This window comes from Macrosteles quadrilineatus, unplaced genomic scaffold (genome assembly GCF_028750875.1).
Source record: "Macrosteles quadrilineatus isolate MER2022 unplaced genomic scaffold, UCM_ALF_1.0 Scaffold_3__2_contigs__length_128488019, whole genome shotgun sequence".
In the NCBI taxonomy this organism is placed as follows: Eukaryota; Metazoa; Arthropoda; class Insecta; order Hemiptera; family Cicadellidae; genus Macrosteles; species Macrosteles quadrilineatus.
Genome location: NW_026542596.1, coordinates 56421689 through 56444464, shown reverse-complemented (window position 1 = coordinate 56444464; position 22776 = coordinate 56421689). Strand labels below are relative to the sequence as shown.

The 22776-nt window shown below is 37.9% G+C and overlaps 1 protein-coding gene across 1 annotated transcript in view; it reads left to right on the top strand.

Moving 5' to 3' along the window:
* LOC128988853 (neprilysin-2-like) overlaps positions 1–15945 on the top strand; it is a 44578-nt gene extending 28633 nt beyond the window's left edge. Inside the window, exons 11-15 of the mRNA XM_054410567.1 lie at positions 11394–11562; positions 12589–12707; positions 13831–13962; positions 15005–15165; positions 15367–15945. Coding sequence (XP_054266542.1) covers positions 11394–11562; positions 12589–12707; positions 13831–13962; positions 15005–15165; positions 15367–15538 — 753 coding nt within the window. The 3' untranslated portion in view covers positions 15539–15945. The remainder of the gene's footprint in view (positions 1–11393; positions 11563–12588; positions 12708–13830; positions 13963–15004; positions 15166–15366) is intronic.
* Positions 15946–22776: the final 6831 nt, after the last annotated feature.

Here is a 22776-nt window from a genome sequence, read left to right as displayed (position 1 = left end):
AAAACAAACCTTTGACTGAAATCTGGCATCGCCAAGACCGGAGGTTGCATGATAGCTTCTTTCAGAAGATCAAAAGACATCTGTTGTGCTTCACCCCAAACAAACTTGGCGCCCTTCTTCCGAAGCTCATTGAGAGGAGCCGCCAACTCAGCCACATTGGGGATGAAGCGCCGGTAGAAACCCACCATTCCAATGAAACGGGCAATGCCTTTGACATCTCTGGGAGGAGGAAACTCCCTGATAGCCTGGGTTCTAGCCGGATCGATACAGACACCTCGAGATGATACTAGATGACCTAGGAAAGAAATCTCAGCCTGAGCAAAACTAACTTTCTCGGGATTTACGGTAAGGCCAGCCCTAAGCAACCTATTCATGACTTCCTCAAGATGAACCAGATGGTCTTCAAAGCTCTCACTGTACACCAAAAGATCGTCAAGATAGTTGAACACAAATTTGAACTTGACGTCATGAAAGATGGAGTCCAGAAGTCTGGTGAGGGTCTGGGCTCCCACAGCTAGGCCCATGGGTACACGTGTGAACTGGTACAAGTTCCACGGAACGCAGAAGGCAGTGAGAGGCCGAGATTCAGGTTTCAAAGGAATCTGATGGTAAGCCTGGTTCAAATCAAAGACGGAAAAATACTTGGCCTTACCGAACCAATCGAACGCAGAGTGCAAATCAGGGAGAGGGACAGAGTCAATTTCAATCTGAGCATTCAACTTGCGATAATCTAGAACCATTCGAGACTTGCCATTTGGCTTTGGAACTAGAAAAGCTGGACTTGCGTAACTTGAGCGAGAAGGCTCAATTACCCCATTTTCAAGAAGCTCATTGATGATTCCACGGAGTGTCTCCATCTTGGGTGGAGCAAGTTTGTAAGGATGAGAACGAACTGGACGGGTGTCAGTCAAACGGATTTCGTACTCCAAAAGATTGGTGACTCCAAGCTTTGGCGTCAGCACCTCAGGAAAACGAGAACACAATGTTCTGATAGCTTCAGCCTCACCAGGAGTCAGATGCCCTAAAGGATCAACTTTTGGTTTGCTGGGTGTCTCAGGCTCTACCACAGCTGCACCATCCACAATTTCATCCGCAAAAGGAATGAGCACCCGTCTTGCGAAACGAAAGAAGCACTGGCCTCTGCCTAAATCCAAAATCAGGCCACAATGCTTGATGAAATCCGCTCCCAAAATGACGGGAATGCAAAGGTCCTTGGCTACCCAAAAACTCCACACCCAAGAAAAATGTTCAATTTTGAATTTCAAACGGGCTTCATAGATGATAGGAAGTGGGGATTTTGATGCAGTCCAGCAGATGTGGGTACTTCGCTCAACTTGCTTGATTAGCCCAGAAGATTTTAGATTTTCAAACAGGGAAAGGGAAATGAGACAACGGGCTGACCCAGAATCCACCAGGGCCTTCTGCACCGTTTTACCTAAGAAGATGTTGAGTCGTGGGCAAGTTGAGCGCGCCGCTTTCACTCCCATGCATGCAAGCTCCCTCATACCCCGCGACAGAGGCTCCCCAAAACCAGCACTCCCAGAAGGGGCAGTACTCACAGAAACCAAAGTCTTACTGACTTTCTCCAAAACAGCTTTCTCACAGGGCGGTTTAGGCAAACTTTCCCCTTGTGAGCTACTCAGGGTTTTGGACAAAGTCCCAAGATTAACCCTCTGACGACACTCTCGTCTCATGTGACCTGTTTGACCACAGCCAAAGCAAACAATAGGATGCCTCTGTCTCTGCGGTGTTTCAGGACTTCGACACACGGATGCTACAGCGGGATGGGGACCAGTCCGGGGAAGATGCCCCGCAACGTGCTCCCTTTGACAATCAGCGTCTTGAACGCTCCGTGAAAGGATGACCAACCTATCCAGGTCTGCAAAAGAAGAAGGCTTTGGAGCAAAAATCAGTCTGGACCGCTCCTCAGGCTTCAATCCCTGCAAGACAATGTCCACCAGTTGGGGTTCAGGGATGTCCAGCCGTAGGACACGCCACACGCCACAAATGTCACCCACATACTGACTGAGAGTTTCATCCAATTTTTGAGGTCGAAACACTCTCTCAACCTTCAATCTCTCCATGACCCTGAAGGGGACAAAGAGCTCAAGCACTTCACTGTGAAAATTGTCAAAATTTACTCCCCGTTTCAAACAATCTAACAATTTGTCACCAAGAGGTCTCAGGCAGAGTGGAACCAGCAGTTCCAACACTACTGAGTCCTCCATGCCTGGGAACTCCTTCAGGTGCAACACCTTTCCCAAAAACTCTAACAAAGGTTCCACCTCTGAACCATCAACCGGGCGAATGTCGCTCAAAACCCCAGCAATGGGATTGGGCAGTGGAGCAAACAAACCCATATTGCTCTCAGTCAGTCGGCCTACCTTCAAAACACACACAAACAAATTTTACAACAAACAATTCACAAACTTAACTAACTAAAGACTCTGGACTGAAATGCCTACAGTCAGATGAGGTCCCAAACAGAAGAACCTGCCCATACACACCGCCTAAGCCACCAAAACAAAACACGGACTTACACTCACCACATACACACAACATACATACACTAAACAACAACACCTAACATTTGTGTGATGAGGTAAACACACACACACACACATACATACATACACTAAACGACAACACCTAACATTTGTGTGACGAGGTAAACACACACACACAGTTTCAATTTTGGGATTGGCCATGCTTTTGACACTCTTGCTCCCAAAGGATGCAAGTCATTAACCAGATTCCACCCGGTGACTCGGCCAAGGGCGAGCTCCTAATAAAAAACTACAACAGTGTGCTTACCCCACCACGACAACATTTCTTCAAAAAATTCCTAAGACTGCCAGACCAGCATCACCCAAAAATCAAATCCAACCACGGCCTTTCGTGGAAAGAGCACAAAAAACCACGCTCTGCTACCATCTGAGCCGACCCCTCGCACCGCCCCCAGACGAACAACTATTGGAAGCATGCCCCCCATAGTGACAGTGCGAGTGGCCGCCCCACATCCCTAACAAAAGTGAAAGGCCGTGGGTGAATATCAAAAACAAAACAAACAGTTGTCAACAAAGCCTATAATTAATCTCAAAATTCAACAATAAAAACAATCAACAATAAACAACAAAGCAGCCATCCAAAGAATTATTTTATCAAAAATATTTAAATACTTTAAGCTTTCTCAAAACTTTACCCTCCTGAACTTACAAATTTAGTGGTAACTGTGGATGTTAGGCCTAACAATAATTAAATAGGATTGTACGGTTATATTAAACTTTAAATAAATTAACAAGCAATAAATAAAAATTTGGATACTATAAAAATAAATAACAATCAAATAAATAACAGTTCCTATGAAATACTAGAATGGATAATCAATCATTTTGGGGCCCCTTTAAAAAACAGTCCTTTAAAAATGTTCATAATTTAAATATTCTACAGTATAACTTGCGGAAAAGTGGCACAAGATTCCTTGACGGTGGCAGGCGGTGGGTGGCTTAGTGGTCCATACTGGAAGATGGAGGCATAGTGGTCCCCGGAGAAGCTGGGCCGTTGGCAGCCCAAGGAGGCAGAAGAAGGAGTGTCCCTCCGGGCGAGCCTCTCCGAGGACAGCTGCTGGTGAAGCCTCACATCTGGGACCTCATCTGACGACTGGCAAAACACTTAAACCATGTTCAAAATTCGCTGGCGTAGAAAATAAAGCAATTGTCTGAAGTAAAATATATTGCCTTCAGAAAACAACAAAGTTTGACAGGTTAAATTGACAGTCGCTCGCCTTCTGCCGAAAATGTGCTCGGCAGCGGAAAAATAGCCCCGGGGTCTGCAGGACTGCTGCCAGACCCAAACTGAACGAGTTCCGGCGCAAGGCCAGCACTCGCACTATACAAAAACACTGAGGCGTGACATTGGTGGGACGCTTGGCGTACAAGTCACGGCTCATGATGATAAGCCTAGGATGGATAAACCTAACCCAGGAGTTCAACGACCTAAAAGTCACTACTCAAATCGTAACAATGAGAGGCCTGTTTGTTTCAAATGTCAAAGAGTAGGTCATATTGCTCGTAATTGTTACAGACCAGATCCAAAAAACTAGTTAAGCCAGGAAAAACACGTAGCCTAGACTACAAATCTGTTTTTCCGGACGGCAAGAAAGAATTCGGAAATAATAAACCTGTATATAGTTCTCATAGTCCCAATTTTAAGTCTGAACTGAGAAGAGTTGTTAAGGATTTTAATAAAATAAATTCACCTGGATTAAAGAAAGTAAAAGCTAAAACTGTAACACATTTACCCTGTATTTCTGTGGATTTAGGAAACAAATTAAGTGTGGGAGCTTTGTTAGACACTGGAGCTAGTCAAAACTTTATAAGCTTGGATTTATACAACAGATTATTGGGAAATAAATTAATTATGAGTGAAAATACTTGGCAGGGAACCATAGTTGCTGCAAACAATGAACCTTTGAACATAAATAAGCAATGTGAAACTTTGATTAAGATAAAATCATTTACCTGGAAACAAACATTTTTAGTGGTTGAGTTAAAATATTTTGACATGATTTTAGGATACCCTTTTATGTGTGCAAGCAAGTTAAACCTAAATATGGATCGACAAATGGGTTATTTTACATTTAAACCTGAAGATGAAATTAAGTTAATTCCAAGTACAAACCTGAGTGAATTAAGCTTAAGCTATAAGAATTTATAGAGAATAGTTTTTATTGGGTTTGTGTGATGTTTTCAGACAGAAATCAACCACTTCTTGGTACTACCACTTCTTGTTCACCTTCTTATGATTGGTCCAGTGGCTTTTTGCACCACTTCTAGTTTGCATGGTATCTGCTAGTGCCTGTTCTGACCATTAAACCAGTGTCTCTGTTTAAAGTAAGATCTTTCCACTATTTTATTATTTAGTATAATTTTTGGAAGTAACATCTGGATATTTAATTTCATTTGGAAAGTGTATTTTGAGAAATTTGACACCCGTAAAATAAATGCATCTTTGGTCTACTTTGTCTTTTAATTTATCTCACTTCTACTACCAGCTTAAATTAGATTCATCCTAAATTAAAGTATACTACCTAATTGGCAACAAGGTAGGGGTATAAGTGCTATTCGTGTATATTCTGTAGTTGAAATCAGTTTATTTTTTGAATAATTGTATGTGATTAATGGAATATTTTTCAACTGTTTTAAAATATTTTAAAATCAGTGTGTCTAACACAAAACAGACGGTCTTCGACCATTGTTCTTTGCATTTAAATAAAAAAAAAAACACTGTATTGATATTTTATTACAATGAACAAATTTTCTTCTTCTTCTTCTTCAGAAATCCATAATAATTCTTTTTAAATATTTATTTATCTCATAATTCTTTTTGTAGATTATCGTAACGCAAAATGATTAATTAAAGATTGCATTATTATCCTTACCCGTTTTAAAGTCATAGCTTAACTGCTAAGAGGCTGTAAATTTATCTAAAAAGGGGTGTTAAAAGGAAAACACAAGGGGGGAGGAGTGTTGAATTTCGGGAAAATGATCATCTCAACATGGTCTAACAGCATAGAAAAAATCAGCTTTCCCATAGTTACTTACAACATCAAACCTATATTGACTGTGGGCTACGTACCATCCATGCGCGCCTCGATACTACTACGAATTTTCCACGTTTACTCTTACTGAAATCAACGTAGCTCTGTTGTTTTTGCACAGATTTCTTTAAACTTGGTGCTGTTGTACTACTTGTTAGTTTTTCTAACCATAAATGGTTTGTAACATGCCCTAAACAAGCGCAATATTTCCGATATTTCATTTTAAAGTATTTTTAAATTTGATTTTTTGCAATAAATGTTGATTAGCGCTTAAAGTATAAGAGATAGAAGAAAGGTTGTAATAACCTTTTTGAAGGAAAATATATCTAGGCGTAGATAGACGCTTAATTCACCTTTCTATCATTAACCGTTTGTGAGTTAGACGCGGAAACGTAAACCGATGACCCGCGCAACTTCCCCCCTCCCCCCGAGTTGTGACCACCCTAGAAATGCGACATCATCGATTTTTTTTCATCTACTAGATGTCCCCAACAATAATCAAAAGTCAAATTTTGTCAGACTTTCAGTGCATACTCAACCCGTTTAGCGCCTGGACTACTATATCTATACTATTATAAAGAAGAGGTGGTGTCTGTGTGTGTGTTTGTATGAGCTAATCTCAAAAACTACTGGTCGGATCGGGCTGAAATTTGGCATGATGATAGCTCACATTCCCGATTAACATATAGGCATATTTTTATCCCAAAAATCCTTCGGGGCTCCGCCCCAGTGGCTCTGGAGTTTCCCATGTTAACCTTATGAGAAATGGAATTAATGAATCTCAACAGCTGTTTCAATTAAACAAGTTGGTTCTGTTCTATGATGTTCAATAGCATTAAAAGTTACAAGGATTACCAACAGGGTGCAGCACTAGCACTATTATTTCTTTTACATTTATGACAACAGCAAAAGGTGAGTGAGCGTAGCGAACGAACTTCAACCTGGAGGCGAGTGAGCGTAGCGAACGAGCTAACCTGAAGGCAAGTGAGCGTAGCGAACGAGCTAACCTGAAGGAAAGTGAGCGCAGCGAACGAGCTCCTACCTAAAGGTGAGTGAGCGTAGCGAACAAACTTCAAAAAGAACCGAAATTTCTTAAACCATGTCCTCACTCATAACTGCTATAAGCATTTGATACTTATATGCCAACCCCGTACGAAGGACGGGTACTCTGCTAGTTATATATATAGATATAAATAAAATTACAGTTTTGTCTGTACATTGCTTAGAATCATGCAGTTTTTGGTTATTTTTTCGTTTCATAGCCTAAGAAAGCCGAAACGAGTCTTATCTCAATTTCTGTCTGTATGTCTGTTTGTTTGTCTGTTTGTCCATTCTGTGGTTGCGTCTGTAACACCAAAGTGTCATTTTACGCGGCCTACTCCTTGAAAACTAGAGTACAGATCAAGATTCCAATTATTTTTCTGTATTCACTGGATTGGCGAGAGTGTCTTTGGCTATAAAAACATGGCCTCGCTTCTTTGAAAACAAAATAACGAACCATCAAAAACCCAATTTTGTTCGATTTTTGTCAAATTTTATCACAATGTTTACTATTACTTTTATAAAATAACGATCAGCTGTTTGGATTAGTTTTCACTTCTAGCTGTCACTGATATGTTTACATTAAAAGTTGTTTACAAATACCGCAACCATTTCCGATCAAGCTTTGTTAGCATATCCAAACCAAGTGAGATTAAAAACGTTGTGCCTTACTTAACCGGTTTAATTAATCGCAAGTGCGACGATTGTTCTTGAGTTTTGATAACCGGGGAAAATACTGTGAATCAGTGTTGTATTAGTGCTGGGAAACTTACATTTTTTTAATCATAGTCACCAATAGCTTACAAAAAAGGTTTCCACTCATTGACGGCGCTTCAAGGACAGTTGTGTTAAGTTCAAAGTAAAAACGCAGAGGATACGCGTCCGGTAACCGGACGTGGATTAGGCGTCCGGCAGTTACTGTCATAACCTAACCTAACCAACCAAACTTGCTGATAATTAAAAAATCAAATGAAGGTTCAATTATCTTCATAACATAAAATTATAAATGCCAAAAATTCTAACAAAAGATGTACAGTTAAGAAGAAATTACATTCAAAGCAAAATCTGTGACAAAAATTTAAAGAAACCGATGGGTTTCGAACCAGGGACCTCTAGGATATCAGCCGAGCACTCCATCCACTACACCACGAACAACGCTGACCGAACATCGTATCGTTGTGGTAATGGCGTTCCGGGACCCCACAACCCGGTGACGTCACTACCGGACGCCTAATCCACGTCTGGTTACCGGACGCGTATCCTCTGTGAAGTAAAAAATCACAACTGTGGTGGGTGATCGTGGATGTTGCTGCGATCTTGGTAGATCTTTCTGATTTCTTACAGTACTTACATTTCGTTAACGATATCGGTACTTTTCCTACTTAAGAAGTATTCCTCCGAATATTTGCTAGATATATGTACCGATTATCGTTTAGAGATTACGTAATCTTTTAAATAAGAAACCTTTGTTAGGATAAATGTGGTTTCTTCAAACTGTCATTAATATTAACATTAAATTTTGCTTACAAATAATGCTATTAATGGGAAATAACTTTGATTTTCGAAAACTGAAAAAAACTAAGGGATAATTAATAACTTTGGTACTGCACCACATTTAGTGAAAGTTTTTTTGAGCAAACCATAGTGATTGTTTAAGCTTTACATTGTTAACGTTACATGTTACATGTTTTGTGGCCTGTGTATTTATTGAGCGGAGCGAGCGAAGCGAGCGAAGCTCTTTGGGATCAACTTCAATGCAAACAATATAACACCATCACTCAATAACGGCTGAACACATTTCAGCCAAACTTAACAAGACTACTTAGACTAATAATCAGATGGTTTGTAAACAAACAAATTTCAATTAGATAATGCTAATGCAATTTAAAACGAACTTAAAATTTAAAATTTTTAACATTGGGCTTATGGGACTAAAGTAGCTATGACAGTTTTTTTGTTTACAAGAAAAATGTAAACAAGAGAATCATAAGGTATTTCTGAACTTTCTATACTTTTCTTTTAAACGATTTTAAACCATTCCTATGATTTTAATAAACAAGAAAATGCCGTTAAAACATTTTTTTAAGGCACGGAATTCACTGAAAATCGAGAAAATATACTGAACTACTTTCTCAATACGCGGAGCATAAACAAGGAGCGGAGGGATACGGACCGGTGACTACTTTCTTGGGAACCTATTTGTGTTGCCAGCTGATTAGAAACAGCCAATGTTAGAAATCAGGATTTAATAAGCGATATATCGAACCGCATCGAAATCGGTATTTAATCCGATAATACCTCATAGGTTATATTATGTTTAATTACGTCGACGGTACAGTAAGTTATTACACTTATTGATAAAACGCAGATTGAACACTGATTTAGGCATGTGGGGAAGTAGGTCGGGGTTTATGAGTATTCGTGACTACATTAAGTGTTTTGAAGTAAGGTTAGATTAGGAAGGTATAGTGTAGGTTATAGGTAGGCGATCGGGTTGTTTATTTGTGTTGCACCATATAATTTTTTAACTTTTGGAATGGAATAGTTGGTTAAGGTTAAACGGGGAAACGATTTCAAAAATGCTTGCATATGGTCTTAACTTAACAAACCATCTACAGTATTCTAGCTTTGACTTTATATAAAGTCAATGATTCTAGCAAATTATTACATACTGACCAGAAGAAAAGAGAACATTTGGATTTGTACCTTTGACCATAGCAAAACTAACATATAATTATGGAATGTGAAAAGTTGTATATCATTATATACTATTCTGTAATATTAATAATTGTTCGGCAAATCCTCATTTTAATGGCTCGGCTGAAAAAGGAATCTGCATTTTGTAAAACAGTAATTTGGTAACAATTCAGTTATTTCAAATGTTGATAACAGTAGCCCATCCTATACAAATACTGTTATTTGATTGCCAAGCCACGGACTATACATACGTCCAGTTACAACCATTGATAAGTAAACCTGGGCTTATAGAAGTACACTTTTAACCACGGTATGGATAATTGTCTAGGCCTGTCCAGAAGTAGGCTACTAATTTCTAATTATATTATCTACATTGTATATTTAAGGCATGTCTTCCCTACTTATTATATTATTCTGTTTTCACTTAAATCAGCTGAATGCGATGTTTACTTATTACTTATGTTTAGGCCTACATTTCAGCCATTTTATGTTGCACGGTTGAATTTAAATGTCAAATTTCCCCTCCTGTTGTTATACTTTAATACTCGTTTTTTTATAGTTACTGTTTTTTTTATACTTAAATACTTTAACCGATTGTAAGGGTGAAAAATGTAGCCCAATGTTTTTTTGTTGTAGGCTACAGTTGCATTTTAATGTTAAATTACCTTTCTCATTTTTATACTTTACTTTTTGGATGTTAATATCAGATTCCAACTACTGTAATATTTTCCTGGTCAAAACTACCGTAATGCACTTCTCGAAGAGGTAAATTTGAGTTATTATAATTTTAATCTTTAAAACCAGCATTAGTAAATAAATCTATTGACCTTTTTACATTTAGTTACTTATACAAATATCAAATCACGTTTGTTCCGCTCAACTGGCTTTCACCTCTCTGAAAGCAACCCTAGTTTATTTATGTATTGGCCAACGGAAGAACCGGTGGTAGCAGTAAGAATCATTTTTACGTACAATCACATCACTATTTACAACTATAGTTATCGTTATTAAATTCTTCTTCTTATTAAATTTAATTGATGTCTTACTGTATAATATAAGATTTTTTTTTATCAAACCATCATGAATTTTTAAAGCTTGGCGTTGATAACGTATCAATGTTTTGTGGACTGTGTATTAATTTACTTATTTATATATTTGCCAACGGATTTACACACCAATTTTACAGTTTTGATTAGGCCTAAAGACGATTATCATAACATTTGATGACACTATCAAAACTTTCAAACAATTATTTTGTTTGTAATTTGCTTTGGTTAAAGCATAGCAAACCCCCTAATTCAATTTTGTATTTGTGTGTGTATGTCTGTTGGTAACGCATTAATGTCCTTATTTCTCAGTGTTTCGTGGAAAAGACAAGAGCGCCTTTGTTAATGAAAATTTCAACTCGAATAAAGTGAATTAGTGAGTCGGTGGCTCATTCGGTAGCGTCGCGGACTTCGGGCCGAAGGCAGCGATGTCGTGGGTTTGGATCCTGGTCACTGCCACTAAAATTTATCAGTACAGTTAGTTCACCTTTGTACTGTACCGCCTTGCTTTGCTGTAAACGTTCCACGCACGGGCGGTTAGTCTATGTGTGGGCAAATGCAAGTTTAAAAGAGGCCGCCAACCTTTTTTTTAACAGTAAAGTAGTAAAGTAAAGTGTGCAGTAGTGAGGTTGAGGTAGTATTTTAACTACTTTTAACCAGTGTCAAAAGTAACTTTCAATTGCAGGCCTACCTTAGGGCTATGCCTCATAGATCTATAAAGCAATTCCTATTATCATTAGATATAAAATATGGACTAACACGATCGGGTGACATTTAATTGCGAAGCATTCGTTTTGGCATTGAAACTGTCAGATATTGTATTTGAGAAGGTTTAAATGTATTCCTATACAGTAATAGTTTTGCCACCATATCTGGAAAAATGCACACTAAATATGCAAACCAACTCCTGTTCTGAACATAAGGTTTCAACTTACTACAAGGCTCCCGTACGTAGAACGGGCAAACAGCTAGTCAATGATATTTTTACTCAAATAATCAGCTGTTTGTAGCTGGTCCTGGACGGAGAACATTACTTTGAGGAGCTACTGAAGTTGTCCAGATGGGAAGACAACTACAACTACAGACAGTTGAGGCAACCTGTCAACAAAACAGACTGGCGGGAACACAGTAATGTAGCCATAGCCAACGCCTTCTACGATCCTCTGGAGAACTCGATGCGTGAGTCCCAGCTTGCTTTCTGATTCTGTTAAGAGTCCTTGGATCCTTAGCATAGGTATTGGTGTCCACCACTGGGAGCGCCATGTAGTTACAGCGTAGGTGCTACGTAACTACACGGCACTCCCAGCGGTGGATGCCAGAACGTAACACGGCTGTCAGTCTATATTTGCAACTTTTTGTATATGATCCCAGCTTGTTTTCTGTTAAGGCTTTTGTGGAGATGCTACATTAAAAGGCTTTGTTGTACTCAAGTTATTCTTTTTTAAACTCACGGATGATTTGAAAACATTATTAAAAGTTATTGAATGTGTGGAATTGTATTCTAATATTGCAAACTGAATCCATAATGATTAATTATATAGTGGAACGAACAGTCTTAGAACTATAAGGATGGTTTCGCCCAAATTTAAATATTACTTTGTTAAGTAGGTACATAAGACTGGCGGGAACACAGTGATTTACTCCAAGTCAACGCCATATACCTATTCCAAGAGAACTCTATTTGTGAGTTCCAGATGGTTTTCGGTTAAGGCCTTTGTGGAGACGCCACATTAAAATGCTTTGTTGGTATTCCATTTATATTCTTATGATATTACGGATGGGTTTAAGGTTAACAACGTGTATAATTAAGTTTTTACATTGCAAACCAACCTAAAGTGTAAGTTCTATTACTTTCCCAAAATCCCATATCCATCCCTTAGTTCTAATGTACTAAGTACAATGTCTCCAATGTATTTAACCCCTCGTACATATGGTCAAGAGTCAAGAGTATTTATTCCATTGATCTATAGCAATGGAATGATGGAGCAATGGAATGGTGCCCAACGTCTCTCAATTCTCATCTTCAGTGATACTTCCAGTTTTTGCCCAGTTGTACGTCAGTGTTAAAAAAAGTCCATACCAGCCCTGTTACTTTTATTTTTATGAGATTCGGGCTGGTTTATTAATTAATTTATGTTCATAATTCACACTTTCTTGCTCTAATTTTTTAGATTTAGCCAGCGAAATAATTTACGTTTTCCACAGTGATTCCAGCTGGCATTCTGCAGAGGCCATTTTTTGACGCAAAGCTGCCTAAATATGTCAACTACGCAGCGATTGGCTTAGGCATGGCGCACGAGATAACACATGGGTTTGACGATCAGGTTGGTCTCGTTGGCTAGTCGGAATTTTAATACTTTTGTCTTCCTTTGCCAATAGTTAAGCTCAAACTGTCCAACATTTTGCTTCTTTAAAAAACCTCGTTTTTTTAAGTAGTGTTAGATAAGGACAGAGACTCGCTTGGCTATCCAAATTTATGTTTTTCTGACGTCATCCTCTCTGACTGGCTATAAAGAACGTCCAGTTAAATCTTGGAGATAATAGAAAATATATTTTTGACGGGCCTTGAAGGTAGTGCTGTTAGCAGACAGCAGCACAAAATAGAAATAACACAAAAACTAGATTTTGAGAAAACTGTGAAGTGAAGTGGTCTACGTCGTAGGAATTGGAAAGGCGAGCAGTATGGAGTGTGGGAACCTTTTGTGTCAAGTTAGATTAAAGTAGCAATACTAAAATGGTATGGGAAGGGAGAGAACCAGGTCCACGACGTAGGAAGTAGTAAAAGCGAGCAGTGTGGAGTGTGGGAACCGATTGTGGCAGTTAGATTTATGTATCTGCAGTACTAAAATAATATCTGAAGGGAGGGAAACTGGTCCACGTCGTAGGAAGCGGTGAAGGAAGTAGTAAAGGGGAGCACGGAGTGTGGGAACAGTTTCTGTCAGTTAAATAAATGTATTTGTAATACGAAAATGCTATGAGAAGGGATGAAAACCGGTCCATGTTGTAGGAAAATGGTAGAAGCGAGCAGTGCGGAGTGTGGGAACCGTTTGTGTCAGTTAGATAAAGTTATATATAATACTAAAATGCTAAAAGAAGGGAGGGAAACAGGTCCAAGTGGTAAAAGTGGTTAAGGAAATAGTCAAAGCGAGCAGTGCGGGATGTTGGAACTGTTCGTTTTGTACAGGAACGATAAATTTACCACCTTAGTTCGATATTTGCTGGAAATCCACCCGAAATTGAGTCATTGACTTAGGTTGATAATTAATGGACGAGAAAATACTATTGTTGTTAACTAAACTGAGATTTGGTGGATTTGCCCATAAAAATAACAGTGTGTTCACCAGTGACACCGGTGAATGAAAGATTTAATAAAACAGCTCCTATGATCTACTATAATTTTACGATCGTAAAATTCCATCTCCTGTTTAATATTATGTCCTGTCACAGGGTAGCCAGTTTGACTTCAACGGAGACCTCAAGGAATGGTGGACCGAAGGCAGCAGGAATATATTCAACGAGAAGAAGCGATGTTTCATAGACCAGTACAGCAACTTTGTGGACTCCAAGACTAGTTTGCATGTAGGTAGTACTCAGTATACAGAGATCCCTACACTGTTTCAAAAGACGGTTTTTGGGAACAGTGATTGTGGAGCAGAGTCTTTCAGAATAATTACTTTCTGAGCCGTGCCTGACCACGCAAGCTCTTTTGGAGTTATGCTTTGTGTTTGTACAATGGCCGCAATACGAGGAATGCGATGAGCCCAAAATGATTTTAATACTGGCTTTGTTTCAGTATTAGTGTGTAGAATGTATTTTGGTGTCTAATATTTATATATGGCTCCAAAATCAGGATAGATACACCATGTTGAGAACGCACTGAAGCCCTACTAGACCTGAAACACACACTTCAAAGAGGCTTACAGATCATGAAAGTGCAGCGAGAAGTTAGTATCCTTGAAGTGTAAAATTAATTAGTATCTGAGAGATATAGAGTTTGGTCTTGAGGATAATTTCCACAACTGTTAGCTGGACGAGGGTTATGTATACACGTTCTTGTCTCTCGGAGCCGAAGAAATGTGCTAATTATTGTCTTATCAGCTAGCTTTGGGATTTGTAATATGATCCTAGAAATAGCCTCTTTCGAATTTGTTGAAGCTAAGTAAAAAAGGATATTTACTATAGACTATAGATAAAGATAAATATTGTTGCGCCTAAAGCATTACTGCTTTAGGTGGTTCTAAGATTGCCTAGTTGCTTTACCCGAGCTTCAAAGACCACAAGGAGGTATGCAGGAGAGAATAACGTGGTGTTTTAATCTACAGGAAAATGTACAACCAACACTAAATGTTCCTAAAACAAATGTCGTTTGAGGAAAAACAACTCAACTCTACCAATTAGATGTTACGAGTTTTCATATTTTTTCATCTGATATCATTTTGTTACTTATTTTAGGCCACGAATTTTAAATCGCATCTTTGTCGTATCTTTGTCAGACTAAGATAATCTGCCTCTTAGCTTGGGCCACGAGCTCAATAACATCTGCTTAGTTAAGTAACAAATCATCATTGACTTATCTGAGGATCCAACAGAACACTAAAACATGTCAACTTCATTATTACAGCTCAACGGCATCAACACCCAGGGTGAGAATGTGGCGGATAACGGTGGCATCAAACTAGCCTACCGAGCCTACCAGAGACTCAACCTAGACGAGCCTCTTCTGCCAGGACTGCAGAACTACACCCAGGATCAGCTGTTTATGCTCAGCATGGCAACCATATGGTGAGTACTGAAGTAAAAGTCAAAATTGGAAGTAAACAAATCATTCAAAAACAGCTAGTTAAACTTACTTGCAAATTATAAAGTAGCGATTACATCCATTTTCCGATAGCCGATGGATAAATATTGCCACGGAAAGTAACAAGATAACTAACAAGAAAAGCTCTATACATTTGAATTTTGAGTGCATGTTATTTTATCTAGGTGCACCAGATATCGTCCCCAGGCACTCAGGTTGCTGATCACTACAGATGTTCACTCTCCAACAGAGTTCCGTGTCAACGGTCCACTCAAGAACTTCCCTGAGTTCTCCAAGATCTTCAGGTGTTCAGACAATGATGCGATGAACCCTCGACATAGGTGTGTGGTTTGGTGACCTTAATTCTGCCAGGGACATTAAATGGAAAACAAAATTAGTAAACATATTCTGTCTGTTTTCTTTGGGAATAGTTAAACTGTCGCATTCGGTAACAGTTGAATGCTAATCAAAACCCCCAGATGTAATTAATTTACTTGAAATATTTTTATAATGGCATGATCAGATCTTTTAAACCTAAAAATCCATAAGTCCAGTACTCAGACCTTTAGTTAACAAATTAGTTTTTTCAGCTACATTCTAAGTTTCCTGCGATACTGGTCCACCAATAACATTTTTTGCTCCAAAATTAACTACGATTCCTAAAATGACAACAATAATCTTCCCTTAGTTTTTGAAAATACTGTACATGTTAAACATCCATAATCACATCTTACTCATAAAAGCATGAGTCTCTTGGGGGGGGGGGGGGGGGGGCGGTAATCTCTACAAGGAGTAAGATTTTTCTCTCGATACTAAGTTAAAAAATTTTAAAGTAAGAAATAAACTTCAGCATGAGCATATTCTCTTAAATACTCTTGTACGATGCATTAGCTGAAGACAGGTAAGTTCGATTCAAGCCTATATTGTTTAATATAAAAATAATAAATTCTAATACAATTAATAATCTGTTTGGTAATACTGATTCAACTGAATACAGCTGTTTATATTATGTAAACTACAAAAAGGTACGTACAAATTGTAAAATCTACCTTTAAATAAAAGTGAAACGTTAAGTTGACGCCAGTGTACTCAAACGTCACTAACACGAAACACTTAACCACTCTAATTATTGCTCTACATTTTATAGAAAAATAAGATTTTTTTAAACTTGGTAAAGTCAATGACAAAATTAAAAAATTATTAATAGTCTATCTCTAGATAAACGTCGTATTCCCTATCAAACCAAAGTGTTCTAACAATGCATTGTCTCAGTACTTATGGATTAACTTTTGGTGGGAGAGGGCTAAGTAAAATAATCAGTATTTGATTCAAACTGTTTCCCCTTGTATCAGGTAATCTTAAGTGTAATCTCTGCTCAATACAGTAGGTACAACTGATGTTTTTCACTTTGTACTGTATTTTGTAATCCGGTGTATACTGAGAATGGCTTGTCAAATTTCATAGATAAAATACATCAAAATTTAATATCTTTAGTAAATGGTAATGCTTTTACAGAAACAAATTATGTTATATTACATTACTTTAGTAAGCAGCTTGGAGAATTTAGTTTTCACTTTATATACATTATGTTGAAGGTATGAGCCTAGTTAGTTTGATGTATTTATTTAGTTATAACTCCAGGGAGGTAAGAAGAAGCACAATACTTCTTAGTAATATGTATTGTACTGTACTAAAATAATACTGAGATAAGAAAGGTAATATATTTTTATCTTATCCTTAGTAATTAAAATGGTACTCACATATATGTATTGCACTGTATACATGTTTGTAAATGTATTGTAATCCTAATATAATTTGTGATATCAAAACCAACTGTGTTTTTTACTGTCATGATGATTTGATGATTTGATTGTCGTGATTTTACCTTATTTTCCTATAAGTTTACAGTTTTTATGTATTTATACTAACTCACAAGATTATAATTTTTACTTACTTTTAAACCATCATTTAATGGCCTTAGTATGGAAATGTAGATAAAACTATCTATACACTCAATCCAACCGTTTACTGTAGTTAATTTTAACATAAATCGCAGTTAAATATATTATACCTAACCCAGAATATTATCATATATAAAACATACTCTTACTCTATGATATTATACTCACAGATAAGTTTATTTACTTCTCCGTGTTGTACTCTATGTGGTGGAGGCGCCAAGCCACGTGATAGACGATATTTGCCGCCAATTTGACTGCTCTAGGCTAACTACCACTCTACCACTACTACTAAATTATTTTTGTTCTCCAGATGGGTACAAAAGTTTTGTGGAAGAATGAAATCATTTTTGTTTAGTTTTTTTTCTTTAGCAAATTTCACATATAGGGAATAAGCTATTACCGTAGGTCTCCTGGTAAGACCAAGACCCGGGACCGATTTTCTTTTTTGTTTTGAGGTCCCCAGAGGCCAAAAACACCATCCGTTCAAATTCATATATATAAATATTTATATGTATTTGAGGCCTGTATATTTATATTAAACTATAGCGAAAATGATCTGATTTTGATAAAATTTGCTACAAACGTGTAAACCTACGTTTATTTGAACGAGTTCGCGAACCAGCAAAATCGGACCAAGGGAACGGGGGTTTATGGAGGGATTTATGGAGTGAAAATGGGTTTTGCCCATTTTTGACCCTAAAAAAAAAAAAAAATTTTCAATTTCTTTCTAAACCATTTTGTAGAGTTAAAAAAGATATATTTTAGTGTATTGAAGTGCTGTTGTATGCCTAAGGGTTACGGAGAGAATTAAAAAGAAGTGTAATTTAAAATTCCCATGTTACTCTTATGGAGAAAGTGAAAACTGTTGTAGCTTACTTATTTATCGGTATATCTTGATAAAATTTATCAAATATATTTATTTCATCCTATACTATTGACGTCATGTTTTAACTTCCTCGTAGCAGCAAACCTAAGCACTCGTTACATCTAATGTTATTTAAATTGGTGATAAATAGGTCTTATTTATGGCAATACTAGCTGTTGTACCCGTGCTTTGCAACGGGAAGAGGACACAAAATACAAACATTTTGATCTTTACATTTGTTGTATAAAATAGTTACACAGTGGCCTATGCCACTTTTAGAAAAAAAAATTCGGCTGCACTTTAGTATCTGTCCAACAATCATTCCAATGAAAAATATCGGTATAGGCTATAGATTATTCGATATATTCATTTAAATTAATAGTACTGTACCCTGTCGGTAAAGTTTATAACTTGTTAATGCTATTTAATATCAGAGAACCGACTTGTGTATTTGAAACAGCTGACGAAATTCTTTTATTCCAGTATTTTTCGCGTTTACTTGTCACAAACATACCAACTTCTAAACATCCAAACTTTCTCACTTATAATATTTGTAGTATTTAGTAACAATGGAATCAGACGAGTTGAAATTCGCTGAGCTGCGGCGAGGGTTTTTTATTTGTATTACAAAAATTGCAACAGCTTGGCCTCACCAATTTTAAAAACTTGATGGTAAGATCCAACTGATGCATAAAGATGATAAACTAAAAGTTTACATCTTTTTATTTTTTTTTAAGACAAATATTCCTAAATATACTATTTCTACGACGGTTTGTGGCAGACACTTTAACTTGAAACAAAGTAATTGGCAGCACACTAAAAAATCTAAATGTAATGACATAAGTAACTGCTTTGTAATCTACGGAATACTATTTTGATCGCTTGTATATTTGGTCCTCTTTGCTTTTCATGGTTTGTAGACCATGTTTGCACTGTTTTTGAACTTCAGAGGCAGTGCCGAGCTGAGCTGATTGAGGGGAAAAAACACGAGAAGTCATTTGAACGTAACCTCTCCTCACTGTGAAACTCCCATGCATGCATTCTCACAAAGCAGAGAAAAATAAAAATAATTATAATGATAATGCGGCAAAACCTGTTTTTCTTCCCTATAAAATATTTATATTTATTTCTTGTTATTGTGTGTTCAAACTGAACACTGATGTAGCCCACTGGACACACTAGTGTCAAGTAACACTATAGTGATAAAGAATACACTATTTTATTTATACAATTTAATTTTAATTTTTAGTGAGTCGGTGGCTCAGTCGGTAGCGTCGCGGACTTCGGGCCCAAGGCAGCGATGTCGTGGGTTCGGATCCTGGTCACTGCCGATAACATTTTATCAGTACAGTTCACCTTTGTACTGTACCGGCTCACTCCTTGCTTTGCTGTTAACGATCCACGCACGGGCGCTTAGTCTATGTGGACGGGCAAATGCAAGGTTAAAAGAGGCCGCCAACCTCTTAAAAAAAAAAAAAAAAAAAATTATTTCTTTTGGCTGAAACAGTGAATAATAAAGTTTGTCCATGAATTGTAACTTTGCCTCACTGTATTACTGTATCCGGCATATAATTTTTGTGTTTTAGTGTAGAAATTTAATTCACTTTTATTACTTGGCGGGTAGTAGGGCGGTCTGCGGCTACTTACACGGGTCGCTGGTTTAATATCCGCTACTTTAATAGCCGTCCTCTGCCCCAAACGCCAAGCAACTTTTGCATCATTTAAAGCATTTTTTCCAATTTTTTATTAGGCCTAAAATACATTTTTAATTACATCATTTTATGAGTGTAAATGTTTTTCAATATGCGATTTTTATTAAGACTTTTTAATGAATGCTTCACTATTCTTGTAGGTAAAGTAAAAAGATTCCGTCTTGGAGTTCCAGGTCCAAATCCTGTCAATCGCCAAATATTTGTATCGACACGGTAATACTGTTTCAACCTTGCTTTCTCAATTTGGGTTGTTCTTAATCTGTGGCCTACCAAACTAGGAGAGGAACCAGTGATAAGTACGTAAGGCAATGGGAACTATATCTGACTTGAAGAATTCCTTTCATTAAAAGTCATTGTGGTCATTTTATTTAATTTAGTTGAAAGAACCTCAACTTTGAAGTGTAAGCTTGGCGTTAATGACAGAAATTTCTATATCACGAATTAATTAATTTACCCCATAGAAGATTGTGAAATGTCATTACTAAATATTGAATACAAAAAGCTACTAACCTATCATGTTTAGACGATGTAATAATAGTACCTGGGGACCGAGCTTTGCTCGGGGAAATTTATTACTTTACTCTGAAAAGTATTGCAGATACATTAATCCACTCCCAATCTCCACACTGCTAACCTTCACTACTTACTTCACCACTCCCTACGTCGTGGACCTGTTTGCCCTCCTTCCCTATACCATTTTAGAATTGCAGATACATAAATTCCACAGATAGTTCCCACACTCTGCACTGCTAGCATTACTACTTCCTACACCATTTCCTACGTCATGGACCTGTTTTCCTCTCCTCCCTTCTCGTAGCATTTTAGGATTGTAGATACCTTAATGTAGTTCCCATAAACAGTTCCCAGGCTCCAGACTGCTCGCCTTTACTACTTCCTTCACCACTTCCTACGTCGCGGACCTGTTTCTTCCCCTTCCAATGGCATTTTAGGATTGCAGATACCCTAATCTAATCGTCATTAACAGTTCCAACACTCCGGGCTGCTTGCCTTTACCTCTTGCCTTTCCTTCACCTCTTCCTACGTCGCAGACCTGTTTCCCTCCATTCCCATAGCATTTTAGGATTGTAGATACCTTAATCTAATCTTCATAAACATTTCCCACACTCCGGACTGCTCACCTTTACTACTTCCTTCACCACTTCCTATGTCGCAGACCTCTTTCCATCCCTTCCCATAGGATTTTAGGATTGTTGATTCTTTAATCTAATCGTCATAAACAGTTTCCACACTCCAGACTGCTCGCCTTTACTACTTCCTTCACCACTTCCTACGTCGCGGACATGATTCCCTCCCGTCCCATAGCATTTTAGGATTGTAGATAACTTGATCTAATCGTTATTAACAGTTCCCACACTCCGGACAGCTCACATTTACTACTTCCTTCACCACTTCCTACGTCGTGAACCTGTTTCCCTCCCTTCCCATAGCATTTTAGGATTGCATATTCCTTAATCAAATCGTCATAAACAGTTTTCACACTCCAGACTGCTCGCCTTTACTACTTCCTTCACCACTTCCTACGTCGCGGACCTGTTTCCCTCCATTCCCATAGCATTTTAGGATTGTAGATTCCTTAATCTAATCGTCATAAACAGTTTTCACACTCCAGACTGCTCGCCTTTACTACTTCCTTCACCACTTCCTACGTCGCGGACCTCTTTCCATCCCTTCCCATAGGATTTTAGGATTGCAGATCCTTATTCTAATCGTCTTAAACAGTTTCCACACTCCAGACTGCTCGCCTTTACTACTTCCTTCACCACCTCCTACGTCGCGGACCTCTTTCCATCCCTTCCCATAGGATTTTAGGATTGCAGATTCCTTAATCTAATCGTCTTAAACAGTTTCCACACTCCAGACTGCTCGCCTTTACTACTTCCTTCACCACTTCCTACATCGCGGACCTGATTCCCTCCCTTCCCATAGCATTTTAGGATAGTAGATAACTTGTTTTAATCGTTATTAACAATTCCCACACTCCGGACTGCTCAGCCTTGCTACTTCCTTCACCACTCCCTATGTCGTAGACCTGTTTGCCCTCCTTCTTTATACTATTTCAGAATTGCAGATACATAAATGCCACAGACGGTTTCCACACTCTGCACTGCTAGCCTTACAATTTCCTTCCCCATTTCCTACGTCATGGACCTGTTTTCCTCCCTCCCATTACATTTTAGGATTGCAGATATTTTAATTTAATCGTCATAAACAGTTCCCACACTCCAGACTGCTCGCCTTTACTACTTCCTTCACCACTTCCTATGTCGTGGACCTGTTTTCCTCCCTTTCCATAGCATTTAAGGATTGCAGATACCGTAATCTAATCGTCATAAACAGATCCCACACTCCACACTGCTACCATTGACTATAGAATCTAGTAATCTTCAGTATAATCTTTGCTCAATAGTAACAACTGATGTTTTTCCTTTTGTACTGTATTTTGTTTTGCTAGTATACTGTGGATAGACAAATTACAAGCTACAAGTCTTTTGTTTACTTTTTCCTTGTTATTAATTCAGCCAACATGGTTACCTAGCAACCCATAAGACTAATGTTAAAAAAATGTGATTTTCAATTTAATTTTTCTACGTAATTAGATTTTTGTTGGCAGTTCTAATTGCAGTAAACTCTTTTTTAGGCCAATAATAAACTATATACAACATTTGAAGAAAATCGTCGGAGCAGTTTTCGAGATCTTGGTGCAAGCATACATACATACATACATACATACAAGCAAACTTTGCTCGTATTAGAGTATAGGATTTCATTCCCTACTCAACAGAGATAATTCTTTGTTTGAAGCTCATTGTTGGTGATGGTGAGTTAATGTCGGTCAAAAGTTTATTGCGTACATTTTCCATTACGATGGTAAAAAACAATACACAACGTTTCGGGATCTAGAATCTGATCCCGTCCTCAGGTGAAACAACTTTACTAACACATTCCAACTAACAATACACAACCGCCCAACCTAAGTTGGAATACACTACAGAGAGTAGCAGTAAAAAAATGCCGTTGTATTGTTTTTTACCTTCG